Genomic DNA, 22379 nt, shown 5'->3' on the forward strand with positions numbered 1-22379 from the left:
ATAAGGTCATGGTTGCATACTATCAGCATTTATGATCAAAGAGGGCCATGCACAACAGGCACTTATGCCTTTCCCCGTGCCTAACTTGAAATCCTCCCTAGCTATACTTCGGGATGGCTAGCTGTTTAAAAACCTGTGCCCACAATCTATCTGTGTGGGCTCAGGATGGCCGAAACTTTTGTTTGTTGGGTTCACAGCCCAACGAATTAAGTGCTCAATAAATACCTAAGGACACAGCTTTGTCCCTCCAGCTACTGGGCTCCTCCATCCTCCAGTGTCACAGTTGGACGAGTGCTCCAGTCTGCCGCTCGCAGGCGCTGCAACCTGGGACTGGATGTCCCCCAGGGCGACCAGCAACTCGCGTTCGCGCTCACCTTCTCCCGGCGCTTATCCCTTTAAGGGCGGGCGGCGGGGCTGCGCACGGGCCTCGCTCTGGGCTGGAGCCTGCGCGTCCGTGTCCCCGGCGAAGGCGGCTTCTGCCGAGGACCCAGGGCGAGGAGCGGGGCGATGCTCAGGCTGCGCGGCTGCTGCGCGCGTCCCCGCGGCGCCCCGGTCCGGGCCGAGCGGAGCCGGGCGGGCAGCCGCGCCTTGCGGGTGCTGGTGGACATGGACGGCGTGCTGGCGGACTTCGAGGGCGGCTTCCTCCGGAAGTTCCGCGCGCGCTTCCCAGACCTGCCCTTCGTGGCGCTGGAAGACCGGCGCGGCTTCTGGGTGTCGGAGCAGTACGGACGTCTGCAGCCTGGGCTGAGCGTGAGCACCCGCAGGCCCCTCAGCCGGGCCCCGCGGGAGGGGAAACCGAGGCCACAGCTGGCCAACCCCAAGCCAGCCCGACTCCCCCATGACGGGTCCTTTTGTACAACGGGGCCTTTGGGGGGACAGTGGCCACAGCGCTAGGGGGACCCGCCCGTGCAGCTGCTGCTGGCTGTCACCCGGGCTTGCTTCAGTCTCCTTACTCTCCCCCTAGAAATCTATCTCGATCCTCTCTTCCTCTTTCCCTCCATCCCTCTCCCCACCCCACCCCTATCACAGCCCCTCTCTATCCGCGCGCCTCCGCTCAGTATTGGAGATTGAATGGAGTCTCCTGGAGGTTAGACAAGCTCTCTACCACTGACCTACATCTCCAGTCCTCTTACTTTTTCCCCTTGTCATTGGCTCTCACTAACTTCTCCGGGCTGCCCTTGGACTCACTCACTCTGTATGTAGCCTAGGCAGGCCTTGAAATTTTGATCCTCCTGCTTCAGCCTCCCCAGAAGCTGAGATCACAAGCCTGTAACACCAGGCTGGGCTTGGATTTTAAATTCTTGTTATATTTTGGTCTCAGGTAGTTTGTTACATGGGGAAAAAATAGACTAGCATTGTGTCTCCTTACTGTTACATAGACATGGGTATTTCTTCCTCCTGATGAATTTGATAGGTGTCTTCGCCCTCATGTTTTGCCCCAATCCATGGAAGCATAGCTAGAGAGTATGACTTTCAGAGTGTCACATGGGAAGTCAGAGTCTAGGTAGAATGAACTTCCCTTTTGACCTGATGAGGCCTTTGCTGAGCCCTTGGGCAACCCCCTCCCCCATGGCTAGACAGATACCCAGGTAGAGAGAGTGTAATTTGGAACTTTTTTTTTTTTTTTTTTTTTGGTTTTTCGAGACAGGGTTTCTCTGTGTAGCTTTGCGCCTTTCCTGGAGCTAACTTGGTAGCCTAGGCTGGCCTCGAACTCACAGAGATCCACCTGGCTCTGCCTCCCAAGTGCTGGGATTAAAGGCGTGCGCCACCACCGCCCGGCCGTAATTTGGAACTTTTAAAAACTATTTTATGAAAGAAACAGGAACATTTGCCCAGCATTAACTTAGAGGATGAGTTTTCTGGCATCTCTCAGTTGGCTACCTGGAGGCCATGGCTAGAGGGCTTGATGGTGAGTGAGGAGGGTGATATTTACCCAGGTTTGTAACACCCTCCAGGGACTGATGTCAGTAAGGTAATGAAGAAAAAGACACAGACAGAAAGCTGGGTTCAGCTGGACCGGGCTCTTTGCTGGAGAAACCCATACTACCCCCGAAAGCTCAGGGTGTTTATTATAGAGTTGAACAGAGAGGTAGGTGCATACAGGTGAACCAGGAGGCAAGGTTTGTGGTGTGCCACTGGATCTGGGAGAGACAGGTTTAGCTAATCTAGGTAGGAGCAGTCTGCAGATGGCACACACCCAGAGGAGAAAGCTGGGATGGACACTTTCTGCACACACTATCAAAATCTCGACTTGGACCAGAGGAAGGCTTTCTCAGGCCTCTAATTTTCATCCCAGGGGAGAGGCTCTGCCTTTCCTCCATGGCTCTGCCTCTGTCAGCAACATACATTCACTTAGGACTTTCTCCAATCCCTGCACAGTCCACTGCTTTGTCGTGACTGTAGGAAGATGCTACTGTCTCCACTTTGCACACAAGGAAGCCTGCTCCCACATCACAGGATAGTGAGGTGTGCAGGTGGGATTCAGACCCAGCAAGCTGTCTGCCTGCTGCACATATTTCTCTTTCCCCTCTCTTTTTTTTTAAAGACAGGGTTTCTCTGTGAAATGGTCCTAGCTGTCCTGGAATTCACTCTTTATACCAAGCTGGCCTTGAACTACCAGATCCGATGCCTCTGCCAACTGAGTGCTGGGATTAAAGGCGTGCGCCATCATCACCCAGCTCTCTTTCCCGAGTCTTAACGTCCTGTTCCCTGTTCTGCTTTCTCTCTCTCTCTCTCTCTCTCTCTCTCTCTCTCTCTCTCTCTCTCTCTCTCTCTCCTCTCTCTCTCTCTCTCTCTCTCTCTCTCTCTCTCTCTCTCTCCTCTCTCTCTCTCTCTCTCTCTCTCTCTCTCTCTCTCTCTCTCTCCCTCTCTCCCTCTCTCCCTCCCTCCCCCCCCCCACGCACTTTGGTTTTGGAGACAGAGTTTCTCTGTATAGTTTTGGTGCCTCTCCTGGATCTTGCTCTATAGACCAGGCTGGCCTCGATTCGCCTGCCTCTGCCTCCCGAGTGCTGGGATTAAAGGTGTGCGTCACCACTGCCCGGCTCCTGTTCTGCTTTCTCTTGATGTCAACAAGGTGCACAGACGGGCTGGTAATACAGCTCAGTGGTAGAGGATAGCCTAGCCAGTGTAAGACCCTAGGGTTCATTCCTAGCCCTGCAACTCTGCCCACAACTCTCAGACCCCTACACAATAAATACGGCACCCCCACAATAATCTGGTTTACTGAGGGACAGGTACTGTAAGGGGACATGGGGTATCGTTTCTGTTCATTCTCAGATGGTACTTCTGCAGGCAGCTTCCACAGAGCCCGGGTAGCTGACCTCTCCCAGAGCTGAGAACCATGGAAAGCTTTAAAGCAAACAATCCATGTCACCTTTGTAGCCTCAGCATTACACGAGGTTCACTTGTAGATGACTGGCCAGTGTTTGCATCTGGGGGACATAATTTCCTTATAGGAATGTATTCAGTTTGTTTATTTATTTAGTTTTATGTGTGTGAGTGTTTCGTCTGCATGTATACATGTGCACTCTGTACAGTCCTAGTGTACAAAGGTCAGAAGAAGATATTCAAAGCCTTGCAACTGGAGTTACTTACAGATGGTTGTGAGCCACCATGTGGGTGCTGGGATTGAATCCAGGTCTTCTGCAAGAGCAACAAGTGCTCTAAACTACTGAGCCATCTCTCCAGCCCTGGGAATATACTAAAGGGATAAAATGAAATCTACCCAGACTCTGCAAGCAGACTTATTTCAAACCCCAGCACCATAAAGAAGAGGAAGAAGAGGGAGAGAAAAGGAGGAGGAGGAGGAGAAGAAGAAGAAAAAAGGAAGAAGAAGAAGAAGAAGAAGAAGAAGAAGAAGAAGAAGAAGAAGAAGAAGACGATGACTTAGAGGTTTAGCTTAGTAGTGATCGTGATTACAGAGGATGCATGAGGCCCCCAGTTTCATCAGCAGCACCATAAAACAAAGAAGAGGTGCAGTGACTTAATAGCTCTTTGTGTAGATACTCCAGGCCCAAGGGGACTAACTCTTGTCTTCCAAGTGCAAGGTGAGAGAGCACAGGGAAGAAGGAGGCTACTGGGATGGGAAGGACCTATTGATTTCCACTCATTCTTTTTCTGGGCCTCAACTCGCTGAAGGATTCCCCCAGAGCCTCCTGTGGCCTAGTTGTCTGAAGTATCAGTGGTTAAACCAAACAGTCTAGGTATAATAGCTGTGGCCATGCTTACTTTGTATTCTTGCCCCCTGGTATTGGGGAGACCTGTTCCAGGAACCTCTAGGGTACCAAAAATCTACAGATGCTCAAGTCCTTCATATAAAATGGCATGACATTTGCGTATGGCCTGGGTAATCCTGTGCAGCTCAGCCCTGCTTAGGTGGCATAATACAAAGTGTAAATGCCTTGGAGATGGTTTTGAATCCTGAATGGTGAGGGAGTAATGACCCCAAAAAAGGTCTCTGAGGGTTCAGTGCAGACAGTAATTCCCCCTGGTAGTCTCTGTCTGTGGTTGTTTGAATCCATGGAGGTAGACCCCATGGCGCCTAAGAGTCATGGAGTACCTTTGTCTTTGTTCCTTTTGGTTTCCACAGTACTCTTGGAGGGAAATTGGGCAAAGGTGGAAAGAAAAATCTCATTTCAACTAACTTAGCATCCTTAATTGTTAGGACAGAGAACTGAGTCCAGAGAGGGAATTGCCTCTACCAGTGCTTTCCGGGGAGCTGAGAAGCTAACTATAGGTGTTGGAACTCCGTGTCTGTTCTGTCTCACCAGGACTTTGGGAGAAAGGGATGGGTCTTGTCTTCGTGTTGTTGGTGAGAAGCTCCATGAAGGTGGTGGCCAACCCAGAGCTGGCCCACAGAAAGGGTCATACTGCCTCCATATATGAGTTCAAGTCCTGATGGCATTACCCCTAAGTGGCCTTGAAGAAAATCATGTTTTTCTTAAATTGTTAACCAGCCATCTTTGGTCCTTGTAGATTGCACAGATTGAACTTGAGAATGTGTCTTAGCAACAGTGTGTTTGTTCAACCTGTGTAGTTGACAAGGAGATCGGCGCTCTCTTAACCAGGCAATGGGATTTCCTGTACTGCACACATGTACAACACTGAGATGCTCCCTTCTCGGAGGCTGAGATATCTTACTTCTGCCTTGCCTGGCCCTAGGAGAGATCTGGCCAGCACTCTGGGAACATGAGTTCTGATCTACTCACACAGGGTAGAAAGGGGATCCATACTCAGCCACTGTTTTGGTATATGGCATCAGTTTTACTATAGCTAAAAAGAGAGTTTGTATTTCTTTTTGAGACAGGGTTTTATTTTGTTGCCCAGCCGGGCCTCTCAAGTAATGGGACTAGCATGGGCCACCATGCCTGGCACAAGGTCTGGATTTTGGCTTTCAAACTTTCTAAGCAACAAAACTCCTTTTTTGGTGGGGGGAGACAGAGGCAGGTGGATCTCTGTGAGTTCAAGGCCAGCCTGACCTCCTTAGAGAGTCCCAGGACAGTCAGAGCTACACAGAGAGATCCTGTCTCAATAAAATAAGATAACGTATTGGTACCTCAGCACATAAACCAGGTGAGGGCACAGCTGTTCTGATTGGTGTGATGAGGAACCTGGGACTCTCCCAGCTGTCCTTTTCCCGGCTCACCATATCCCTGTTCCTGTAGACCCTGTACACTACAATGCACTTCAGGATCCCCGAGTTCCTTCAGCTTCCAACTCTGGTGACTCTTGTGGCCATGAATGCATTCCCTCAGCCCCCACTGTGTGCTGGCTGTTGTAGCCTAGAGCACTTGGTGAAGACTGTCCTCAGCCTGAGAACATCAGGTGGCGGTCCCAGAGCTGACCCCTTAGTTTGTCTCTGCTGTGTCCTAAGAGAGGTCACATCCTTCCTGAGAGAGGGGCCCAAGCACATGCCAACGCCCTGTGATGCCTCCTAGGACACAGGTCTAGGGTGAGTGTAGGGCGCCTTGAACCCCCTTCCCACCGAGCAGCAGCTCTGCCCAGCTGGGTACGTTTCCGAGAGGAGGGTGGTGGGTCAGTGGGGACCTGGAGGTGACTTGCTTTATTTGGCTTCTCAGGAGAAAGCCGTCAGCATCTGGGAGTCCAAGGATTTCTTCTTTGAACTTGAACCTCTGCCAGGGGCTGTGGAAGCTGTGAAGCAGATGGCCAATCTGCAGAAGTGAGTATGCCTGCTTGCCTGGCTGCCTGGGGACTCCACAGGCCAGCTCCACACCTTTATCTTGCTGTCTTGCCCTTCTCTCCTCAGCCCCGCAGAGGCCCATTACATTCTCATTGCTGACCCCGGCAAAAGACCTTCCAGGCACATGCTGTGGGCACCAGCCTGACTGTGACACACAGCCTGGGCTTTGCCCACCAGGGAAGTCCAGCTTGCCGTTGTGAAGCAGTCATGTGGGGCAGATGAGCCTAGTCTGCCAAGTCCTGAAGAGAGGGTGAGCAGTAGGCCTCGCTTGGAAGAGGGGGTTCAGAAAGGACAGAGGTGTCATTTTGTTCTGGTGAACCGAGAGCTTGTGTGTGGTGAAGCCCTCACCTCACCTTCTACGGTCCTCTGAAGCCGATCGGAACTTCCCTGAGATCTTCTAGCACAGCCTTACTGACGTGTACGCCACACCTTGTAGCTTACCCGTTCCGAGTGTACAGTTCAGTGGCTTTAGAGCACTTACAAGGTATGGAGCCATCGCTGCTGTCCATTTCAGAATTGTTTTCATTGTCCCCTAATGTCAAGCCCATTAGCACACTGCTCATTCCTGCCCTTCCATGGTCCCTAAGAGCCACTGATCCACTTTCTGCCTCCAGGGCTTTGCCTGTTATAGACAGTTCATGTAAGTGCTACCATCCAGTGAGTGGTCTGGCTTCTTAATGATTTTAAGGTTTATCCATCTTGTAGTAGCTCCTGATAACTCACTGTTCTCTTGTGAGTGTGTGTGACTGGAGATGGAATTCAGGACATTTTGTATGACAGGCAAGGGCTGTAACCATTCAGCTACACCCCCAATCAAGTACTTCTGCTTTTGACAACTGAATAGTATCCATTGTATAGACAGACTGCATTTTGTGTACCCATTCATTAGCTGGTGGACATTTGGACTGTTTTCGTCTTTCGACTTTGTGGGTAGTACTGCCATGAAATTTGTGTTAGCATTTGTTTGAACGCTTGCTATTACTTCTTTGGGGCATATACCTTGAAGTAAAACTGTGAGGTCATAGGATAGTTCTATATTTAATGTTTTAAAGAACCATCGAGCCTTTGCCCTAAATTTCAGGAAGACTGCGGTTTCTTGATGTGCTTGCCAACACTCGTTATTGTCTCTTATTTTTTTAGCTGTCCTGGCAGTGGCTGTGACTATGGTCTCTCATTGTGGTTTTTCTTTTTTGTGTGTTTTCTTTAAGATTTTAATTCAGATAGGTTCTCACTATGTAGCTCCGGCTGGCCTAGAGCTTGTTATGTAGACCAGACTGGCCTTGAACTTTCCGGCGCCCTCTTCCAGCATGGTCCCCGAGGTACAGGAGTATTGTTGTAGATGTCGATCTCCACTGGGATGGGATAACTTTTGATCAGTTGTGGCCTTCTGTGGTGGCCTCTGCCTGTGCCTCCTCCTCCCTACCTAAAGGTTTAGTTGGGATGAAGGAGAACGGCACGGAGGAGTCCGAATTGGCCGGGCTGTCTGTATTGAGGCTGAAGAGTTAGTTGGGTGCAGGTAAAGCTTGGGACTGAGGGTTTCTTAGAACAGTCATTCTAAGCTCTGTCGGTAGGCAGCATGTGGTGGAGCAGGGCGGGGTGAGGAGAAGGCTGTGTGGCCCGGGCCTCAGCAGCCAGGCTTTGGAAGGAGCAGCGAAGACGAGGGAAGGCAGCTTGTTTCTGAGGTGTGGGGGTGAGGAGAAGCCTGTCTGCAGTCAGCCCTTCGTGTGAGGCAGCTCCAGAGAGGCTGGGCTCGATACTGTCGCTCTGCCAACTCTGTTGTCTCTCTGCACCCGATGTTTTCCTGAACACTGAGCAGGTACAAGCAAAACCCCCAGAGGCCACCAGACAGGTCTCTATACAACCCCCCAGGGACTAATTTGCCAAAGAGAGTTGGAGAAACGCCACTCCTACAGCTCAGCTTGATGGGCCAGCCCGTACAGGCGCCAGCGTAGAACACAATGTTAGGACTGTTTGGGACGGGGTGGTGTTGGTGGTTGGGGATCCATCCTGTGGCTGTGGCTGTGGGGAGGGGCGAGCACCTGGGAAGCCCTTCTTGGTCAGGATCAGCAGCCCAGAGGTGTGACAGTGCATTCATCATGCAAAGCCCATGTCCCTCCTGAGGCCCCAGAGCTGGAGAGCTTGTCTCGGTGGAGCCTGGCTCACTTCCTGTGCAGCCTGCAGCCAGACGATGGAGAATCGTTTCCTTTCCATCAGCTGGGGATGCAGCTCTCTTTTAACTGTCTGTAGACGCTACAGTATATATTCCCTTTATTTTCTCCCTCCTCCGTTGCTGGTGCTGGAGAAGGAACCCACGGCCTTGAGACACGCCTTTTCTACCACTGCGCCCCCAGCCTCCGCATCCTTTCAATACTGTGCTTCTTACCAAACGCTTCTCTCTCTCCCTGCTTTCTTACTCAACTAGAGTCCGCAATTAACCCTGCTAACCTTCTGGGCCTAGTCCTGCAGGAATTGCCCACCTCAGAGTTTGTTGCCTGTGGCCAGGGCATATCATATGTTGCTTCCCAGGATCTTTGAGTTGGGCAGGAATTGCACGTTGTAGCCCCTTGTGTGGGAAGGTGCAGAACAGTGGGTTTTCCCGTAATGGGTACAGGCTTAGACCCTGGCTACAGTGGTGTGGATGTAGATGCGGGGCTCGGCTAGCAGAGGTGGGCAATGCACAGTGGTGTGGATGTAGATGCGGGGCTCGGCTAGCAGAGGTGGGCGGTGCGCAGTGGTGTGGACACAGATGCGGGCCTCGGCTAGCAGAAGTGGGTGGTGCGCAGTGGTGTGGACACAGATGCAGGGCTCACTGCGCTTTCTCTTCCGACAGCACTGATGTCTTCATCTGCACAAGCCCCATCAAGATGATCAAGTACTGTCCCTATGAGAAGGTAAGGAGTCTGTCCCAGGCCAGGGCTGCTGTGTGGCACAAGGCCCCATCCTGGTGCGCCCTCCCTCTCTCCACCAGCCTAAGGCTCTGTCTGTCTCATGGTCTGGATGGACTTGTTACAACGTGGGCTTGGTGGGATTGGTACCTGCCACGTTTATCAGCTGTGCCTGGTCCAGGAAAGTCTGGTGAAGCAGGTGACAGGGATCAGGGAGGGGCCAGGCGCTCAGGGACATCCATGCATGAACAGAGTCTTTTCATTTACTTTCACACTCTCTCTTGTGGTACTGGGCCTCGAACTCAGAGCATCACGCATGCCAGGCCAGTGCTCTGCCACTCAACTTCGTCCTCAGGCTTACGTGAAAAGTCTGACCAAGAGCTGGTCATGGTGGGCCAACCTGTAACACCAACACTCGGTAGGCTGAGGAAGGGGGATTGAAAATTCCAGGTCAGCCTGTGCTACATAGTGAATTTGAGGCCAGTTTGGGCTATAGTGAAATCCGTCATGGCCCCCTTCCTAAAACAAAAACCAAGAAAGAACGTATAAGCAAAGCAAACCAAGTTTTTTCTGTGAGCTCCTTTGTCTAATGAAGAAGTAAAACGGTCCAAGCGGTTGCTTTCTGCACTGGGCAGGATGATTGGGCCACCACACCTTGTGGGGTTCTCAGATACTCCTGTGAACTCAAGAGGCTGGGTTCCCAATCACCTCCACCCCCTCAGGCTTCACATCTTCATGCTGAGTGCTTCTGAGTATCTCTACCTTCCTCTCTTCCCACACAAGCCTTCCTCACCTTGAGTTGTTTGTATGCCTTGCTGGGTCAGCTGGTGCTCATCCTGACCCCTTTGAACTGTCAAGTCTGCGTTCGTTTCAGCCCGAGGGAGTGGGTGTTCAAGCCACAGCTTGTGGGTGGAGCGAGGAGTGAAGGCTGGGTCTCCTCTTTGTACCAGAAGACCGATCCACAAAGGAGGTTCTGGACAGGTGGGGACTGGTTAGAAACAGACATTTCAGTAACACTGACTTTTTGAGCCAGAAACTCTGGGAGTGGCAGCGTGGTCTCAGCCAACTTGTCAGATGGTTCTGCTGGACCCCTAAACTTGAGCCGTGAGGGTCAAGTGATTGGATGACTGGCCAGTACTAGTGCCCTGGGTGGCTGTCAAGTTCCTTTATAGAAACCAGTGTGGTATGCACACATCTCCCCTGTACTTGAGTACTTAAGCCATCCCCAGTGACTACAATACCTGATACAATATGCATGCCTTTGCTGTGGCCTTCTTCTCGTCCTCCATGGCTAATGATATGGGCTTTGTTTCCTGTGTTCTCTTTCTGAAACATGCCTGGCATCTGTCTGCTTCTCTTATTGCTGTGATTTTAAATTTCTTTGTAGAACTAATGAAACTTTATAAGGTGGATCATGGCAGCCCTGTGTTAATTACTTTACTATAAAAATAAGCCTGAAGGCCTGTCTGGCTCTTTCCATCCATGGAGTTCCCACCTTCTGTGTTTTATGCTGTCCTTGACTTGTACTATGGCTCAGATGTGAACTGCCCTCTGTAGACTCATGTGACTGCTTAGCCCCTAGTTTGTGGTGCTGCAGAGGGAGGTTGTGGAACCTTGAAGAGATGGGGTCTGGCTGGCAAATGTGGGTTGCTGGGGGCAGGTTTATGGGCTGGAAACCCGCTTCCAACCTGGGGTTCTCTAATCTCTGTTTCCTGGTCCATCCAGATGTGAGCCAGCTTTCCCCATGCCTTCCCTGCCGTAATAGATGGTGTGTCCTCAAACCATGAGCCAGAACCAATCCGTTCTTCCTTAAGTTTCTTCATCCAGGGTCTTTATTGCACTGACCAGCACAGTAACTAATGCAGTTGGCAATGTCTCACATCTGCTGACCACCATAGCTAATGTTGATTCTGTCTCTGCTGTGCCATAGCAGAGACATAGCAGTCTCAGCCTGGTTTCCTGCACACCGCTCAGATTGGCTCCGTTTCTTTGTTCCTGGGTTATTTTCTGTCTCCTACCAGACTGAGGTCTGCAGAGGTGGTAAGTGCCCTTCCTTCTTCCCCAGCACAGAGCTAGGCACCTGGAGAACACTTGAGCCGATCCATTGTTCAACAGAGAACTATCAAAGACATTTAAAAAAGTATTTTTTGAATTGCATACATGAGTACTGTATTTACATAATTTCTACCCATCCTCCCTCTCCAACACCTCCCCTGCTCTCCCTCCCTCTCAGCTTCATAAGCTCTTCTTTAATTAGCCTTCTTCTCTCCCTCCCTCCATCCCCTCCCTTCACCTCTCCTTTCCTCCTTCCTCTTGAGCCCATTTAGTGTTGTTGCGTGTACATACATATGCTTAGAGGTAGCCTCTTGGGATAGGATAACCTAGCAGGGAGCTCATCCCTGGAGAAAATGGACTCTCCCACTCAGCAGCCATTGATTCCCTGTAGCTCTTCATCTAGGGATGGGGCCTTGTGAAATTCCTCCCAATCACATTAACGTGTCAACAGGTTTTCTCCTGTGTAGGTCTGGTTTAGGTATTGTAGAGGTTTCGTGGGTAAAGCTTCCTTGTCCTGTCTTGAAGACACCATTTCAAAGCAGGCATCCTGGTCTGGTTCTTATGACCTTTTCCGCCCCCTTCTCTTGTTTTTCCTGAGCCTTGGGCATAGGGGTTGTGTTGTAGATGTATCAGTAGGGGGTGTGCACCCCATTGTTCTCTGCATTTGACCAGTGTGGCTCTCTGTGATAGTCCCCATCTGCTGCAGAGAAGCTTCTCTCTGCAGAACTGAGAGCTGCGGTTACGGGTCTACAGATACAAACTTAGAATGCAGTAAGGAGTTACAGGGTTTAGGGAAATGGAAGGAAGAGAGTCTCCTCTAGGGTCTGGCCTCTCCAGCCATGATGGGTAGTTGGCTACATTCGCAGTCCCGAGTTCGTGTCCTGAGTTCCCTCCACTGAGTAAGCCTTAGGTCTGCCTGCCAACACTCTGCAGCCGCCCCTGCTTAAACTTCACCTCACGGTCCCTCCTCTGCCTTCATCTCACACGTTGTTGATCATCTTTTAAGCAAACCCCTCTATTTGTTGTGAGATGAAGTGCTCCAGTCTTTGCTGGTTTTTCACTGGGTTGCTGTGTGTCCGCTTGTGTGAGAATCCTTCTGTATTCTAGAGACCAGTCCTTCATCAGGTGATGGGTTCTGCAGATATTTTCCCAGTCTGTGGCTTTTCATCTCCTTAGGTTTTTAAAAACTGTTGTTGCTTTTTAAAACCTTTCTTTCTTTTTTTGGCTTTGGTTTTTATCGAGACAGGGTTTCTCTGTGTAGCTTTGGTGCCTGTCCTGGAACTCACTCTGTAGCCCAGGCTGGCCTCGAACTCACAGAGATTCGCCTGGCTCTGCCTCCCAGGTGCTGGGATTAAAGGCGTGCACCACCACCACCACCACCACCACCACCACCGCCTGGCTTTCAAACATTTTTATATATTTTTTATTTTATTTTCTGTGTGTGTCCACAGGGCCTCCTGCTACACTGCATGTAAGTTGGTCAGATGACAGCTTGTGAGAGTCAGTTCTCTCCTTGTCCCGTGTGGGTCCTGAAGGTCAGACTCAGGTTGTAAGCCTTGACTGTAGTGCCTGTCCCACCATCAGCCTATTGTCGCTTTGTTTTTGGAGGCAGAATTTCCCTGAATAGCCCTGCTGGCCTGGAACTTGCGATTCTCATACTGCAGCCGTCCAAGATTACAGGTGTGAACTGCCATGCCTGGCTTAGCAGAGTCTTTTTTTTTTTTTTAATTAAAAAAATTTAATATAACATATAGTCACATATATTTGGTCACATTCTTTCCCATCCCCCAAGGGCCCCCAGGTTCCCCCTCCCTACCCATCCCATTTCATATTCTTTTTCCTCTCTTAAAAAAATTACAAAATCAAAACAAAGTACAAGCAGAAAAGAAAGAAAATATGATAGAACAAAACATGGCTTCTGTTGGCCAACCATTCCTGAGCATGCAGCTTTATTTCTCCAAGTCAGCAGCCCAAACGTGAAACCTCTTCAGCAACAGGCTCTTACATTCAGTCCTGGAATGCAACCAACAACTCTGGTGATGGCCTTTATTGTTTCAGGGGCTTCTAGGACCTCTGTGGTCATCAACTCCTAGAGAGATTGCCCATTCTTAACACTGGGGTTCCCAATTAACCACCTTACGGCTTCTGGGTGCATCTATTTTCACCTTTTGTGTCTCTTTAACATTGATAGGAACAGGGCATTGCAAACTTTCCCTATCTGTTTGGTGGGTATTGCTTGTGCCTTACCCAGCCATAAAGCTCCCACAAATTCCACAGCAACACCTGTTTGTGCCCTTTGTTAACTAATGTCCCGTGCTGGCTTCTTCAGGTACACTCACGTTTCTTAAGTGAGTCTCCAAATCTCCACGACCCTAGGGTTAGCCTTGTGCTGTCCATATGTAACGAAACCTTTCTACACAGGCTGGGCAGAGTGGCGATCTGAAGTCTCATAATGAATAGGGAGTGGGACTGTGGAGTAAGCCTGGCGGAGCACTTGGAAGTCCGTTGTCGTCTGTTTTGAGCTGTGTCAGGCGATGACAGGAGTTCACTGCTCAGGCGATACTAAAGTCAGCCATAGCAAGGTCTAACAGTGCGGGAAGATTTTACCCGTTAGTATCAGGTGTTCCCTCCACAGATCCAGAGGTGGATCGGAGGCACTAGCTGAGCTCTCCCCAGCTCTCAGTGGCTCTCTCTGAGCCATTTCACTTCCACAGCCTGGAGCTCTTCCATGGGACCTCCCCATATTTTCCTACCTTTGATGAACTTGTTAAGGGTGGGGCAATGAGATCCACCCCTCTGCTCACCCTGGTTCCCTGAGTCAGGGAAGCTCTGGGTTGGCACTATGGCTGGAGCTGCAGCTGTGGTCTCCATCCATCACACCTGGCTACTGGGGCAGGCCTTGGCTTAGCAAGCTGTTTATACCTTTAGCACCTTTTTGGGGGGAGGGGGACAGGGTCTCACTTTGCAGCCCTGGCTGGAACTCCCTGTGTAGACCATTGAACCCACAGAGCTCCACCCACTTTGACACTTGTCCTGGTTGATTTTTTTTTGTCAACTTGACACAAGCCCAAATTATCTGAGGAGAGGAACCTTTGTGGTGGAATATTATTTTAAGATGTGTTACATTTGTTTTTGCTGTGAAGCATTTGTTTAATGATGCACAGATGTGTTGTATTCTTTTATGTTGCATTTGTTTAACTCTGTGAAGCTGCATTACTTTGCCTGTCTAAAACATCTGATTGGTCTAATATAGAGCTAAACAGCCAATAGCTAGGCAGGATAAATGATGGTCAGGTCTGGCAGGCAGAGAGAATAAATAGAAGGAGAAAACTGGGAAGAGAAGATCGAGGAGCAGGAAAAGGAGAAGAGGAGGAGGACATCGGGGCCAGCCACCCAGCTACATACCTGGGTGTAAGAAGTAAAGAAAGGTATATAAAATAGAGAAAGACAAAAGCTCAGAGACAAAAGATAGATGGGATAATTTAAGAAAAGCTGTCTAGAAATAAGCCAAGCTAAGGCCAGGCATTTATAAGTAATAATAAGACTCAATGTATTTATTTGGGAGCTGGGTGGCAGGCTCCCAAAGAGCAAAGAGTAAAAACAAAAACAAAAACAAAAAACTACATTTTAAAATAATACTCCATAACAAATCTCAGTTGAGAAAATGCCTCCATCAGATTGCCTAGTCTGTGGTACATTTTCTTGATGTGGGTGGGCCAAGCTCACTGGGACAGTCACCCCTAGCCTCAACCTTCCAAGGAACTGGGATTTCAGACTTTCATCATATGCCTGACTTAGTTAAAATTTTTTATTGTGTTAAATACATATAACATAGAAGTTCCTCTCTTAGCCATTCCACATGTATATTCAGCATATTTCATTGTTATTCTTTGCAAATGTAATTTTTATCTAATTATAATATCCAGATGAATAGAAATATAAGTGATTTTGTATATTGTATTATCTAGTTTTTGGAGGGTGGTGGTGGTGGTGGTACTTTGAGATAGAGTTTCTCTGTGTAGCCCTGGCTGTCCTAGAACTCACTCTGTAGACCAGGCTGGCCTTGAATTCACAGAGGTCGACCTACCTGTGCCTCCCAAGTGCTGGGATTAAAGGCATGCACTACCACCGCTGGGCTGTATCATCTATTTTTAATAGTTCTAATTGGGGCCGGGCGGTGGTGGCGCACGCCTTTAATCCCAGCACTCGGGAGGCAGAGCCAGGCGGATCGCTGTGAGTTCGAGGCCAGCCTGGGCTACCAAGTGAGCTCCAGGAAAGGCGCAAAACTACGCAGAGAAACCCTGTCTCGAAAAACCAAAAAAAAAAAAAAAAAAAATAGTTCTAATTGGTTTTTTTTTTTTTTTGTAGATTATTTGGGGCTATTAGAGTTCGGTTACAATTATATGTACTAGGTATTAGTAGATGTTTGTGTTAGCCAGGTTCCTGTTACTGTAAAAATATCTGAGATAAATCAATTTATAAAAAGATTTATAAACCTTTGCTCAGAGGTTTGATTGATTGGCTCCCTTGCGTTGGGCCTGCGGTGAGGCAGCCTATGGTCACGGCGGAAGCCACTAGAGAGCAAAACCACTTCTTTCATGGCTAGAGAGCGAGAGAGGAAGAGAATGGGGCCAGAGTTCCACAGTCCCCTTTGAGGACATGCCTTTAGTGATCCAAAGACCTCCCTTAAGGTCCAGCCTCCCCAGGGCTCTAGCACTTTTAACAATGCCACCCTGGGAAACAATCCCTTACCACATGGGCCCCTGCAGGACATGCTACCAGTATCCTACATCAGTTTAACCATGCCGACTGTATCCTGAGGTGCAGATCTTAGGAGGTCCCACAGCTCAGGCATTATCAGAACCCTGGAGTGGGAAGGACACCCGGGTCCTCTGATTTGTGATAAGACCCAGGGCTACAGCTTCCTGTACCCACTGTGTGCCAGGTGCCACACACATCTCCCCACCCGTGAGATAGAAGGTGCTTGTATCAGTCAGGGTTCTCTAGAGGAGCAGAACTGAGAGAATGAATATATATTTATGCAATTTATTAGAGTGGCTTCCAGGCTGTGGTCCAGCTAGTTCAACAGTGACTGTCTACCGATGGAAAGCCCAAGAGTCCAGTAGTTGTTCAGTTCACGAGGCTGGATGTCTCAGCTGGTCTTCAGTATTTGCAGGAGTCCAAAGAAGTAGGCTCTAATGCCAGCGAAGGAATGGACTTGCCAGCAAGATCAAGAGCAAGCAGGCAGAGAGAGCTAGCTTCCTTCTTCCATGTCCTTTATAAAGGCTGCCAGCAGAAGGTGTGGCTAGATTAAAGGTTGATCTTCCTACCTCAAAAGTTCTGGATTAAAGGTGGGTCTTTCCACTTTAAATGATTTAATTAAGAAAAATCCCTCACAGGTGTACCCAGCTGCTGGGTCTTAGTTAATTCCAGAGGTCGTCGAAATTCCAGAAGACTAGCCATCACAGTACTCTAGTCACCACACATGAATCAGGCAGCTTGCCAGGGATGAGCAAGGCTCAGAGGCAGAGCAGTGGCATGTCCATTTAGAAGTGGTAGCTTAGTCGCTCAGGCAGGAACCCGAGCGCCCCTCCAGATACAGGGCAGGAGAGTACAGTGGTGGGAACCATCACTGGCCCTCTTTGAACTTCAGTTTCTTTATCTGTACAGAATCTGTGGACCACGGTACTGTTTCCTTTGTGCAGTTGCTCTTCTGTGGTCCATAGACAGGCCACGTAGACATGCCATGTAGACAGGCCACATAGACAGGCCACGTAGACAGGCCACGCCAGAGACAAGAGCCCCAGAGACTGGGTGCATGGGACCAGATACTTGTGATGATTTGATACCGATGCTGCACCCAAGCGCGTGATTACCACTCACAGAGGTGATGGCTACAATGAATTGGAAATTCACAAAGGGGAGTAAAACTTGTTGGCTCTGTGAATGGTTTGTAAACCACGGTGTTCAGGAACCAGACCCTGTCCTCCCTCAGAACCCCTGTGCCACTAAGCCTGGGCTGCCTAGTTGTGAACCCCTCAAGCCCAGGGGTTCCGAACCCCTGGTTCTTCAGTATGCCTCACACAGACAGGGCCAAGAGCTGCAGGGGTGAGGAGGATGTCTGCACCCAGGTTGTCATGAGGGTCAAGTACACTTACATTAGCAGCCCTGGTTTCCGTCTTCCATTCTCCCGTGTGTCACCTCCATGTCAACACTAGGGTCACTTATGTCTTCCCGATGGTCTGACCCCTGGAGGTTGTCCAAACCCCACTCAGGTAAGCACTCCAGGGACTCAGCCCATCCACCACCCATCTGCCTGAGGTAGCGTTTTGACCTGGCTGAGCTGCTTTGTGAGTTCAGTGGAAGCCTGTTTCCCTGCAGTGGTGTCTTTCTGGGGAGATGGCCTGCAGGGCCTGCAGGGCTTCACGGAGGCCTTGGCCATGAAGCCTTTCCAGTTAGAGTGACCTCAGGCAGTCTGTCCAGAAAGGACTGTTTCTTCTTCATGGGTCACGTGGACATTTGGACAGGTGTCCAAAGAACTACTGTCCCCATCCTAAAGGATGTCAGCGGTGGTTGCAGGGATACAGATAACAGGCGTGGCCATCACCTGGAAGGATGAGGAGTGTGAAGGTGAAGGAAGTTGAGGGGGGGGCAGTTTTAGGAACTTGCAACATCAGGGGAGAAGTGTGCCTGGACAGTGTGTGAGAGTATCATGTCTGTGTGTGTGTGTCGTACATGCATGTGTGTGGCTAAAGGCCTGAAGAGATGGAACTGTCTGAAAATGAAGGTTACCATTGTGAGGCCCGAGGCGGGTGTGGGATAGGGCAGGGCCTTGCAGCCCTCCCTGTGGGCTCTGCTCTGTTCTCCAAGTCCTTCCTGTGCTAGAGGTCACGTGGGGCCACATGGAGTTTGCTCATGTGTCTGCTCAAGTCACCTGGACCACAGCCGGGACAAAAGGACCTGCCTGAGGTTTGCTGCAGGTGGTTACACAGCCTTTCCCCGGGAAGGTCATTCCCTGTGAGCCAGGGGACACTTGCAGCCTCTTCTTCTAGCTCCTGGCTGCTGTTAGTTCTCCAGGTGGGGCCAGAGGCATCTGGGCAAAGGCTCCTGTTCCCTTCTGCTGGAAGCTTCCCTGACTAACGCCCATACCTGTCTTGTCTGTGAGCAGATCAGGGAGGATGTAGAAGGGTGGCCAGATGGCTAGATGCAGCTACCCACTGGGCAGTGTGGCGTGCCCGTGAACCTCAGGCCCAGGGCCACCCTCCTCTCTCCTGGTTCTCCCAACAGAGCCAGAGCCAGTGGCTAGTCAGGCCATATCTGCTGCCAGGCTGGTGAAGGAGGGAAGGCCGTTTTCCCAGTTCCCAAAGTGTCCCAGGAAAGGGAGAGGCGGTCCAGAGCCCCACAGTGGCGAAGGGAAGTGTGGCCTGCCGGAGTGCACAGTGTCCTGTCAGTGTCCTGTCTCCCGTGGTCTGATGGTGGAGCTCTCTGCCTGCCAGTCCGGCAGATACCCGCACTCTTTCTGTGTGCCCGGGACACCAGCTCTGCAGCACCCCTTTGCACTGATGTGACCGTCAAGTTCTTGTAGCTCTCCTCCCCCCCCCCCACTACGGCTCCCCGCCCCCCAGTATCACATCACACACGGTTTGACTGCTGCTGTCCCTGCTTTAAATTCCCCGCAGAGGCACTGGGCGGATGTGCTGGCTATTTCTCTGTGAGTCAGCCACCTTAGGAAGTCACCAAGTCCCCAGGACACAGTGGCAGCCAGTGTGACTAACCTCTGATGGAGTGCTGAGAGCGGTCTCTGTAGCTCTGGGGATGTCAGGTCTGGGTCTGAGTTGTGACCCTTTTGTAGTAGCTGAAGAGTGTGCAGGTCCCCAGCTCCCAAGTGACAAGTTCTTGGCCACACAGCTCCCAAGTGACAAGTTCTTGGCCACAGAGCTGCCTGAGTGGGCCCTTTATGTTATTAGGCTCCCTCCCTCCCGAGTGCTAGGGTTCTAGGCTGAGCCATTCCCAGATCTGTCTGATGTCATCTCCTCTGTTACCTCCAGTACGCTTGGGTGGAGAAGCACTTTGGCCCTGAATTTCTGGAGCAAATTGTGTTGACCAGAGACAAGACTGTGGTCTCTGCCGACCTTCTCATAGATGACCGGCCGGACATCACAGGCAAGTAGCCCAGGGCAGGGATGTGGGTGGCAGGGGGAAAGTGGGTGGCCATAGTTGCATTCTCCCTTCTCCCACATACCTCCTCCTGGGGTCTCCTCAGCTCCCTTCCCACCTTTACCAGGTGTTTACCAGCACCCAGCCAGGGACTTCCTCCTGTTGGGAAGTTCTGCCTGCGCCCTAGGGACAGGGGGCTACTGGAAAGCAGAATGTCTGTGCCTTACCCAGACTGAGTTGGACCTGTTGGCTTTCCTGAGTGAGAACCCAGCTTCGATTTTCAAACCTTTATGTTTAGTAACAATGGTAGTGCAGGGTAAGTCTGCTATATAACAGGAAGTCGCAGTCAGGTGTCTATGGCTGACAGTGGCTTGGGCATTGCATTTGTCCCTTTTTTCGGTTCCAGCTAATGACCCCTTCCCAGAAAACAAGCAAACTGATTGCTTGGCTCACTTAACTGAGAAGGTAGGGTGGACAAAGGGCTTCAGGCATGGTAGGATTTGGGAGTTCCGTTACTCAGTCCACACTGTTTCCGGTCTCCGGGATGTGTTCTGCCTGTTTTTGCCACATTGTGGGCAAGATGTTTCCCCCGCTGGTAGTTCTTAAGAGTTTGTTCTGTTTTGGTCACATCATAGGAAGACAGTTTCTTTCCTAAACCTTGCTGAGTGCCAGAGAAACATGGCTATCTACCCCAGTCTCTCCAGAGGCCCGTGTGGATGGAGACAGCCTCTCTTAAAGGTCTTCTGGAGGCTTCCAGGGGGCTTCAGCCACAGGAGCTAGTAGGTCGCAACCCCAGGGAGCCTATCAAGTTGCGGCACGGTGTGAAGGAGGTTGGTACCGTAACCGCAGGGCACGCAGGCCTGGGCTTCCCACTTGAGCTAGCACAGGATGAGCACAGAGGTGGTTGGCCAGGCCCAGCAGTGGGGATGACAGAGCCCCTTCAGCCCTCACCGTGCGGACCCGGACCGCTTCCTGGGTGTCGCACGGAGCACCCTGTGCACAGTGCCTTGCTTTACCCTCGTGCCTTCTGTAGTAGGGCAGGCTAATGGAGCATCACTTTGCAGACAGAGAAACTGAGTCAGATGAGGCACGACACCTGCTTATGGGGCTACCCCGGGGCCCCAGTCTTTGGCCTGAGGCGCTGCTCTCCTCCCCAGGGGCCGAGCCACACCCCAGCTGGGAGCACATCCTCTTCACCTCCTGCCACAACCATCACCTGCAGCTGAAGCCCCCTCGCCGGAGGCTGCACTCCTGGGCGGACGACTGGAAGGCCATCTTGGACAGCAAGCGTCCCCACTGAGGGCTGTGCTGTGACTCTCTCGTGGTCCAGTGTGGGGCTGGCAACTCGTGATGGGACAGCGGCCAGCCTGCTGAGGGCTGTACTGCGTTCCCTGGCACTTCCTGGAGGACCCCAGTGGACTCTCTGGTCAAGACAACTTCCTGGTACACTCCCCTTCTTCTCCTAGCCCAGGCCTTAGCCTGATCTTGGGGCAGTGCCGGGAGAAAGGCATTTGCTCCCGAGCAGCTTGGCCTGGCCTCAGGCGGTGGCCCACGCCACTCCCTCTCACTGCTTCCAATAGGGTGTTCTCCAAGGCACTGGGGTGCCCTGGTCCAGGATCTGCAGCCTTTGCAAAGGTAAGGAGTGACAGAGAGAGAGATGACAGGCTCCCCTGACAGGCATGTGCCCTTCCACCTCCAACACGGCACCTTGTCCAGTTTGCCCACCTAGCCTGTTCTCTCCCCCTGGCTTTCAGTGGCCACCAGGCTCTTCTGGAGGCCAGCAGTGACCCTGCCTATGGCTAGTGCTGTGGTTTCTTTCTCTGGTGTCCCTGGATCCTGTTCATGGCCCAGAAAGGAGTCGGCAGGCTTGAACATTTGTTGACCGTATGAGAAATAAATGCTATTCACAAAACCTGTGCCGTGGCCTTCTCTAGCACCTGCCCCAGGGTCATCCAGTGTGCCATCTGCCTGTGACGTAAGCATCTGGCAGTCCCACACGCTGATGAACAGGACAGAGGTGGGCATAGTGCTCCTTTGTGTGCCTCGCATGGTACCACACTGGAGCAAAGGCAAGATGGCCTAGGTAGTGACGTAGGCTGGCAGCCTGGTGGCTTCTTTTGGTCCCGTTCATCTGAGGGAGGCACTGCTTCCCTCAAGCACCTCCCCCAATGCCTTACCCCTTTTCTCCTCACCCTGCAGTCAGGCCTCAGCGGTTGTTCCCTTTGGGCTGAATCCCTGGGTGGCGACACTTGAAGCAGCCACCTCCCCACTGTCCCCTGGCGAATTTTAGAAACAGTGCCCTCGAAGGCCAGTTGCATTCTCAAAACACACGCCTGTTCTCTCAGCACTTAGGTTGATTGCTGTGAGTTCAAGACCAGCCTGGGCTACATAGTCTAGGCCAGTCAGGGTCACACAGCAAAACCCTGTCTAAAAACATTAAAAATCAGCACCCTAGTTTGTTTCTGGGCCTTCGTACTATGCCTTTCAGTATCTAAGGCAGGTGATCTTGATTGCCTAGGGACTGGGCTAAGGTAGAGAAAAAAACAAGAGAGAGAACCCTGGTTTCAGAGCTGGCCAGGAATTCCATATCCCATCTTTTGGTCTTAAGAGCTCAGTTCTGTCACCAGGCTAGGTCTGAGGCATCCACCACCCAGTCTGGAGAAGGATACCCCAGGAATCCACTGCCTGTCCTGGGCCTCTCTTGACTCAGCCATGTGTGGCTTTCCATAGTGCTACTCCATTGTTACCCTTGGGCTGGTTGGGGGCTCTGCCAGTGTCTTACTGGAAACACATGGCAGTGATGTCACTTGATCCTGGAACTCGGTGGCGCAAGCAGGGCAGTGTCTGGTAACGTCTTGACCGGGGGCCTGGAAGAAAGCCAGTCCCTGGAGGGTGGCTTCGTGCCTGCTCCAGAGACCCTTTGTTACCCTGACAGAAGACCTCATTCCCCAGCAAGACCATCCATGCCGGTCCAGGAAACAGTGTGACAAGTGAGAAGCATGAATTATTTCTTCGTGACTCCTCATGGTGGCTGGATGAAGCTCCCTCCTGTCTGTCAGCCATAGGGCCTGCTTTCCCGTGAT

At 51.2% G+C, this 22379-nt stretch overlaps 1 protein-coding gene across 1 annotated transcript; it reads left to right on the forward strand.

Annotated features, from left to right (window-relative positions):
• Positions 1 to 290: 290 nt before the first annotated feature.
• Nt5m (5',3'-nucleotidase, mitochondrial) lies at positions 291 to 21599 on the forward strand. Its single transcript, XM_006973620.4, has 5 exons — positions 291 to 750; positions 6078 to 6178; positions 9030 to 9090; positions 19188 to 19302; positions 20454 to 21599. Exons 1-5 carry the CDS (start codon positions 508 to 510, stop codon positions 20594 to 20596), a joined length of 663 nt encoding a protein of 220 aa, XP_006973682.1. The 5' UTR covers positions 291 to 507; the 3' UTR covers positions 20597 to 21599.
• The last annotated feature ends 780 nt before the right edge of the window (positions 21600 to 22379 follow it).

Source organism: Peromyscus maniculatus, chromosome 8, assembly GCF_049852395.1.
Source record: "Peromyscus maniculatus bairdii isolate BWxNUB_F1_BW_parent chromosome 8, HU_Pman_BW_mat_3.1, whole genome shotgun sequence".
In the NCBI taxonomy this organism is placed as follows: domain Eukaryota; kingdom Metazoa; phylum Chordata; class Mammalia; order Rodentia; family Cricetidae; genus Peromyscus; species Peromyscus maniculatus.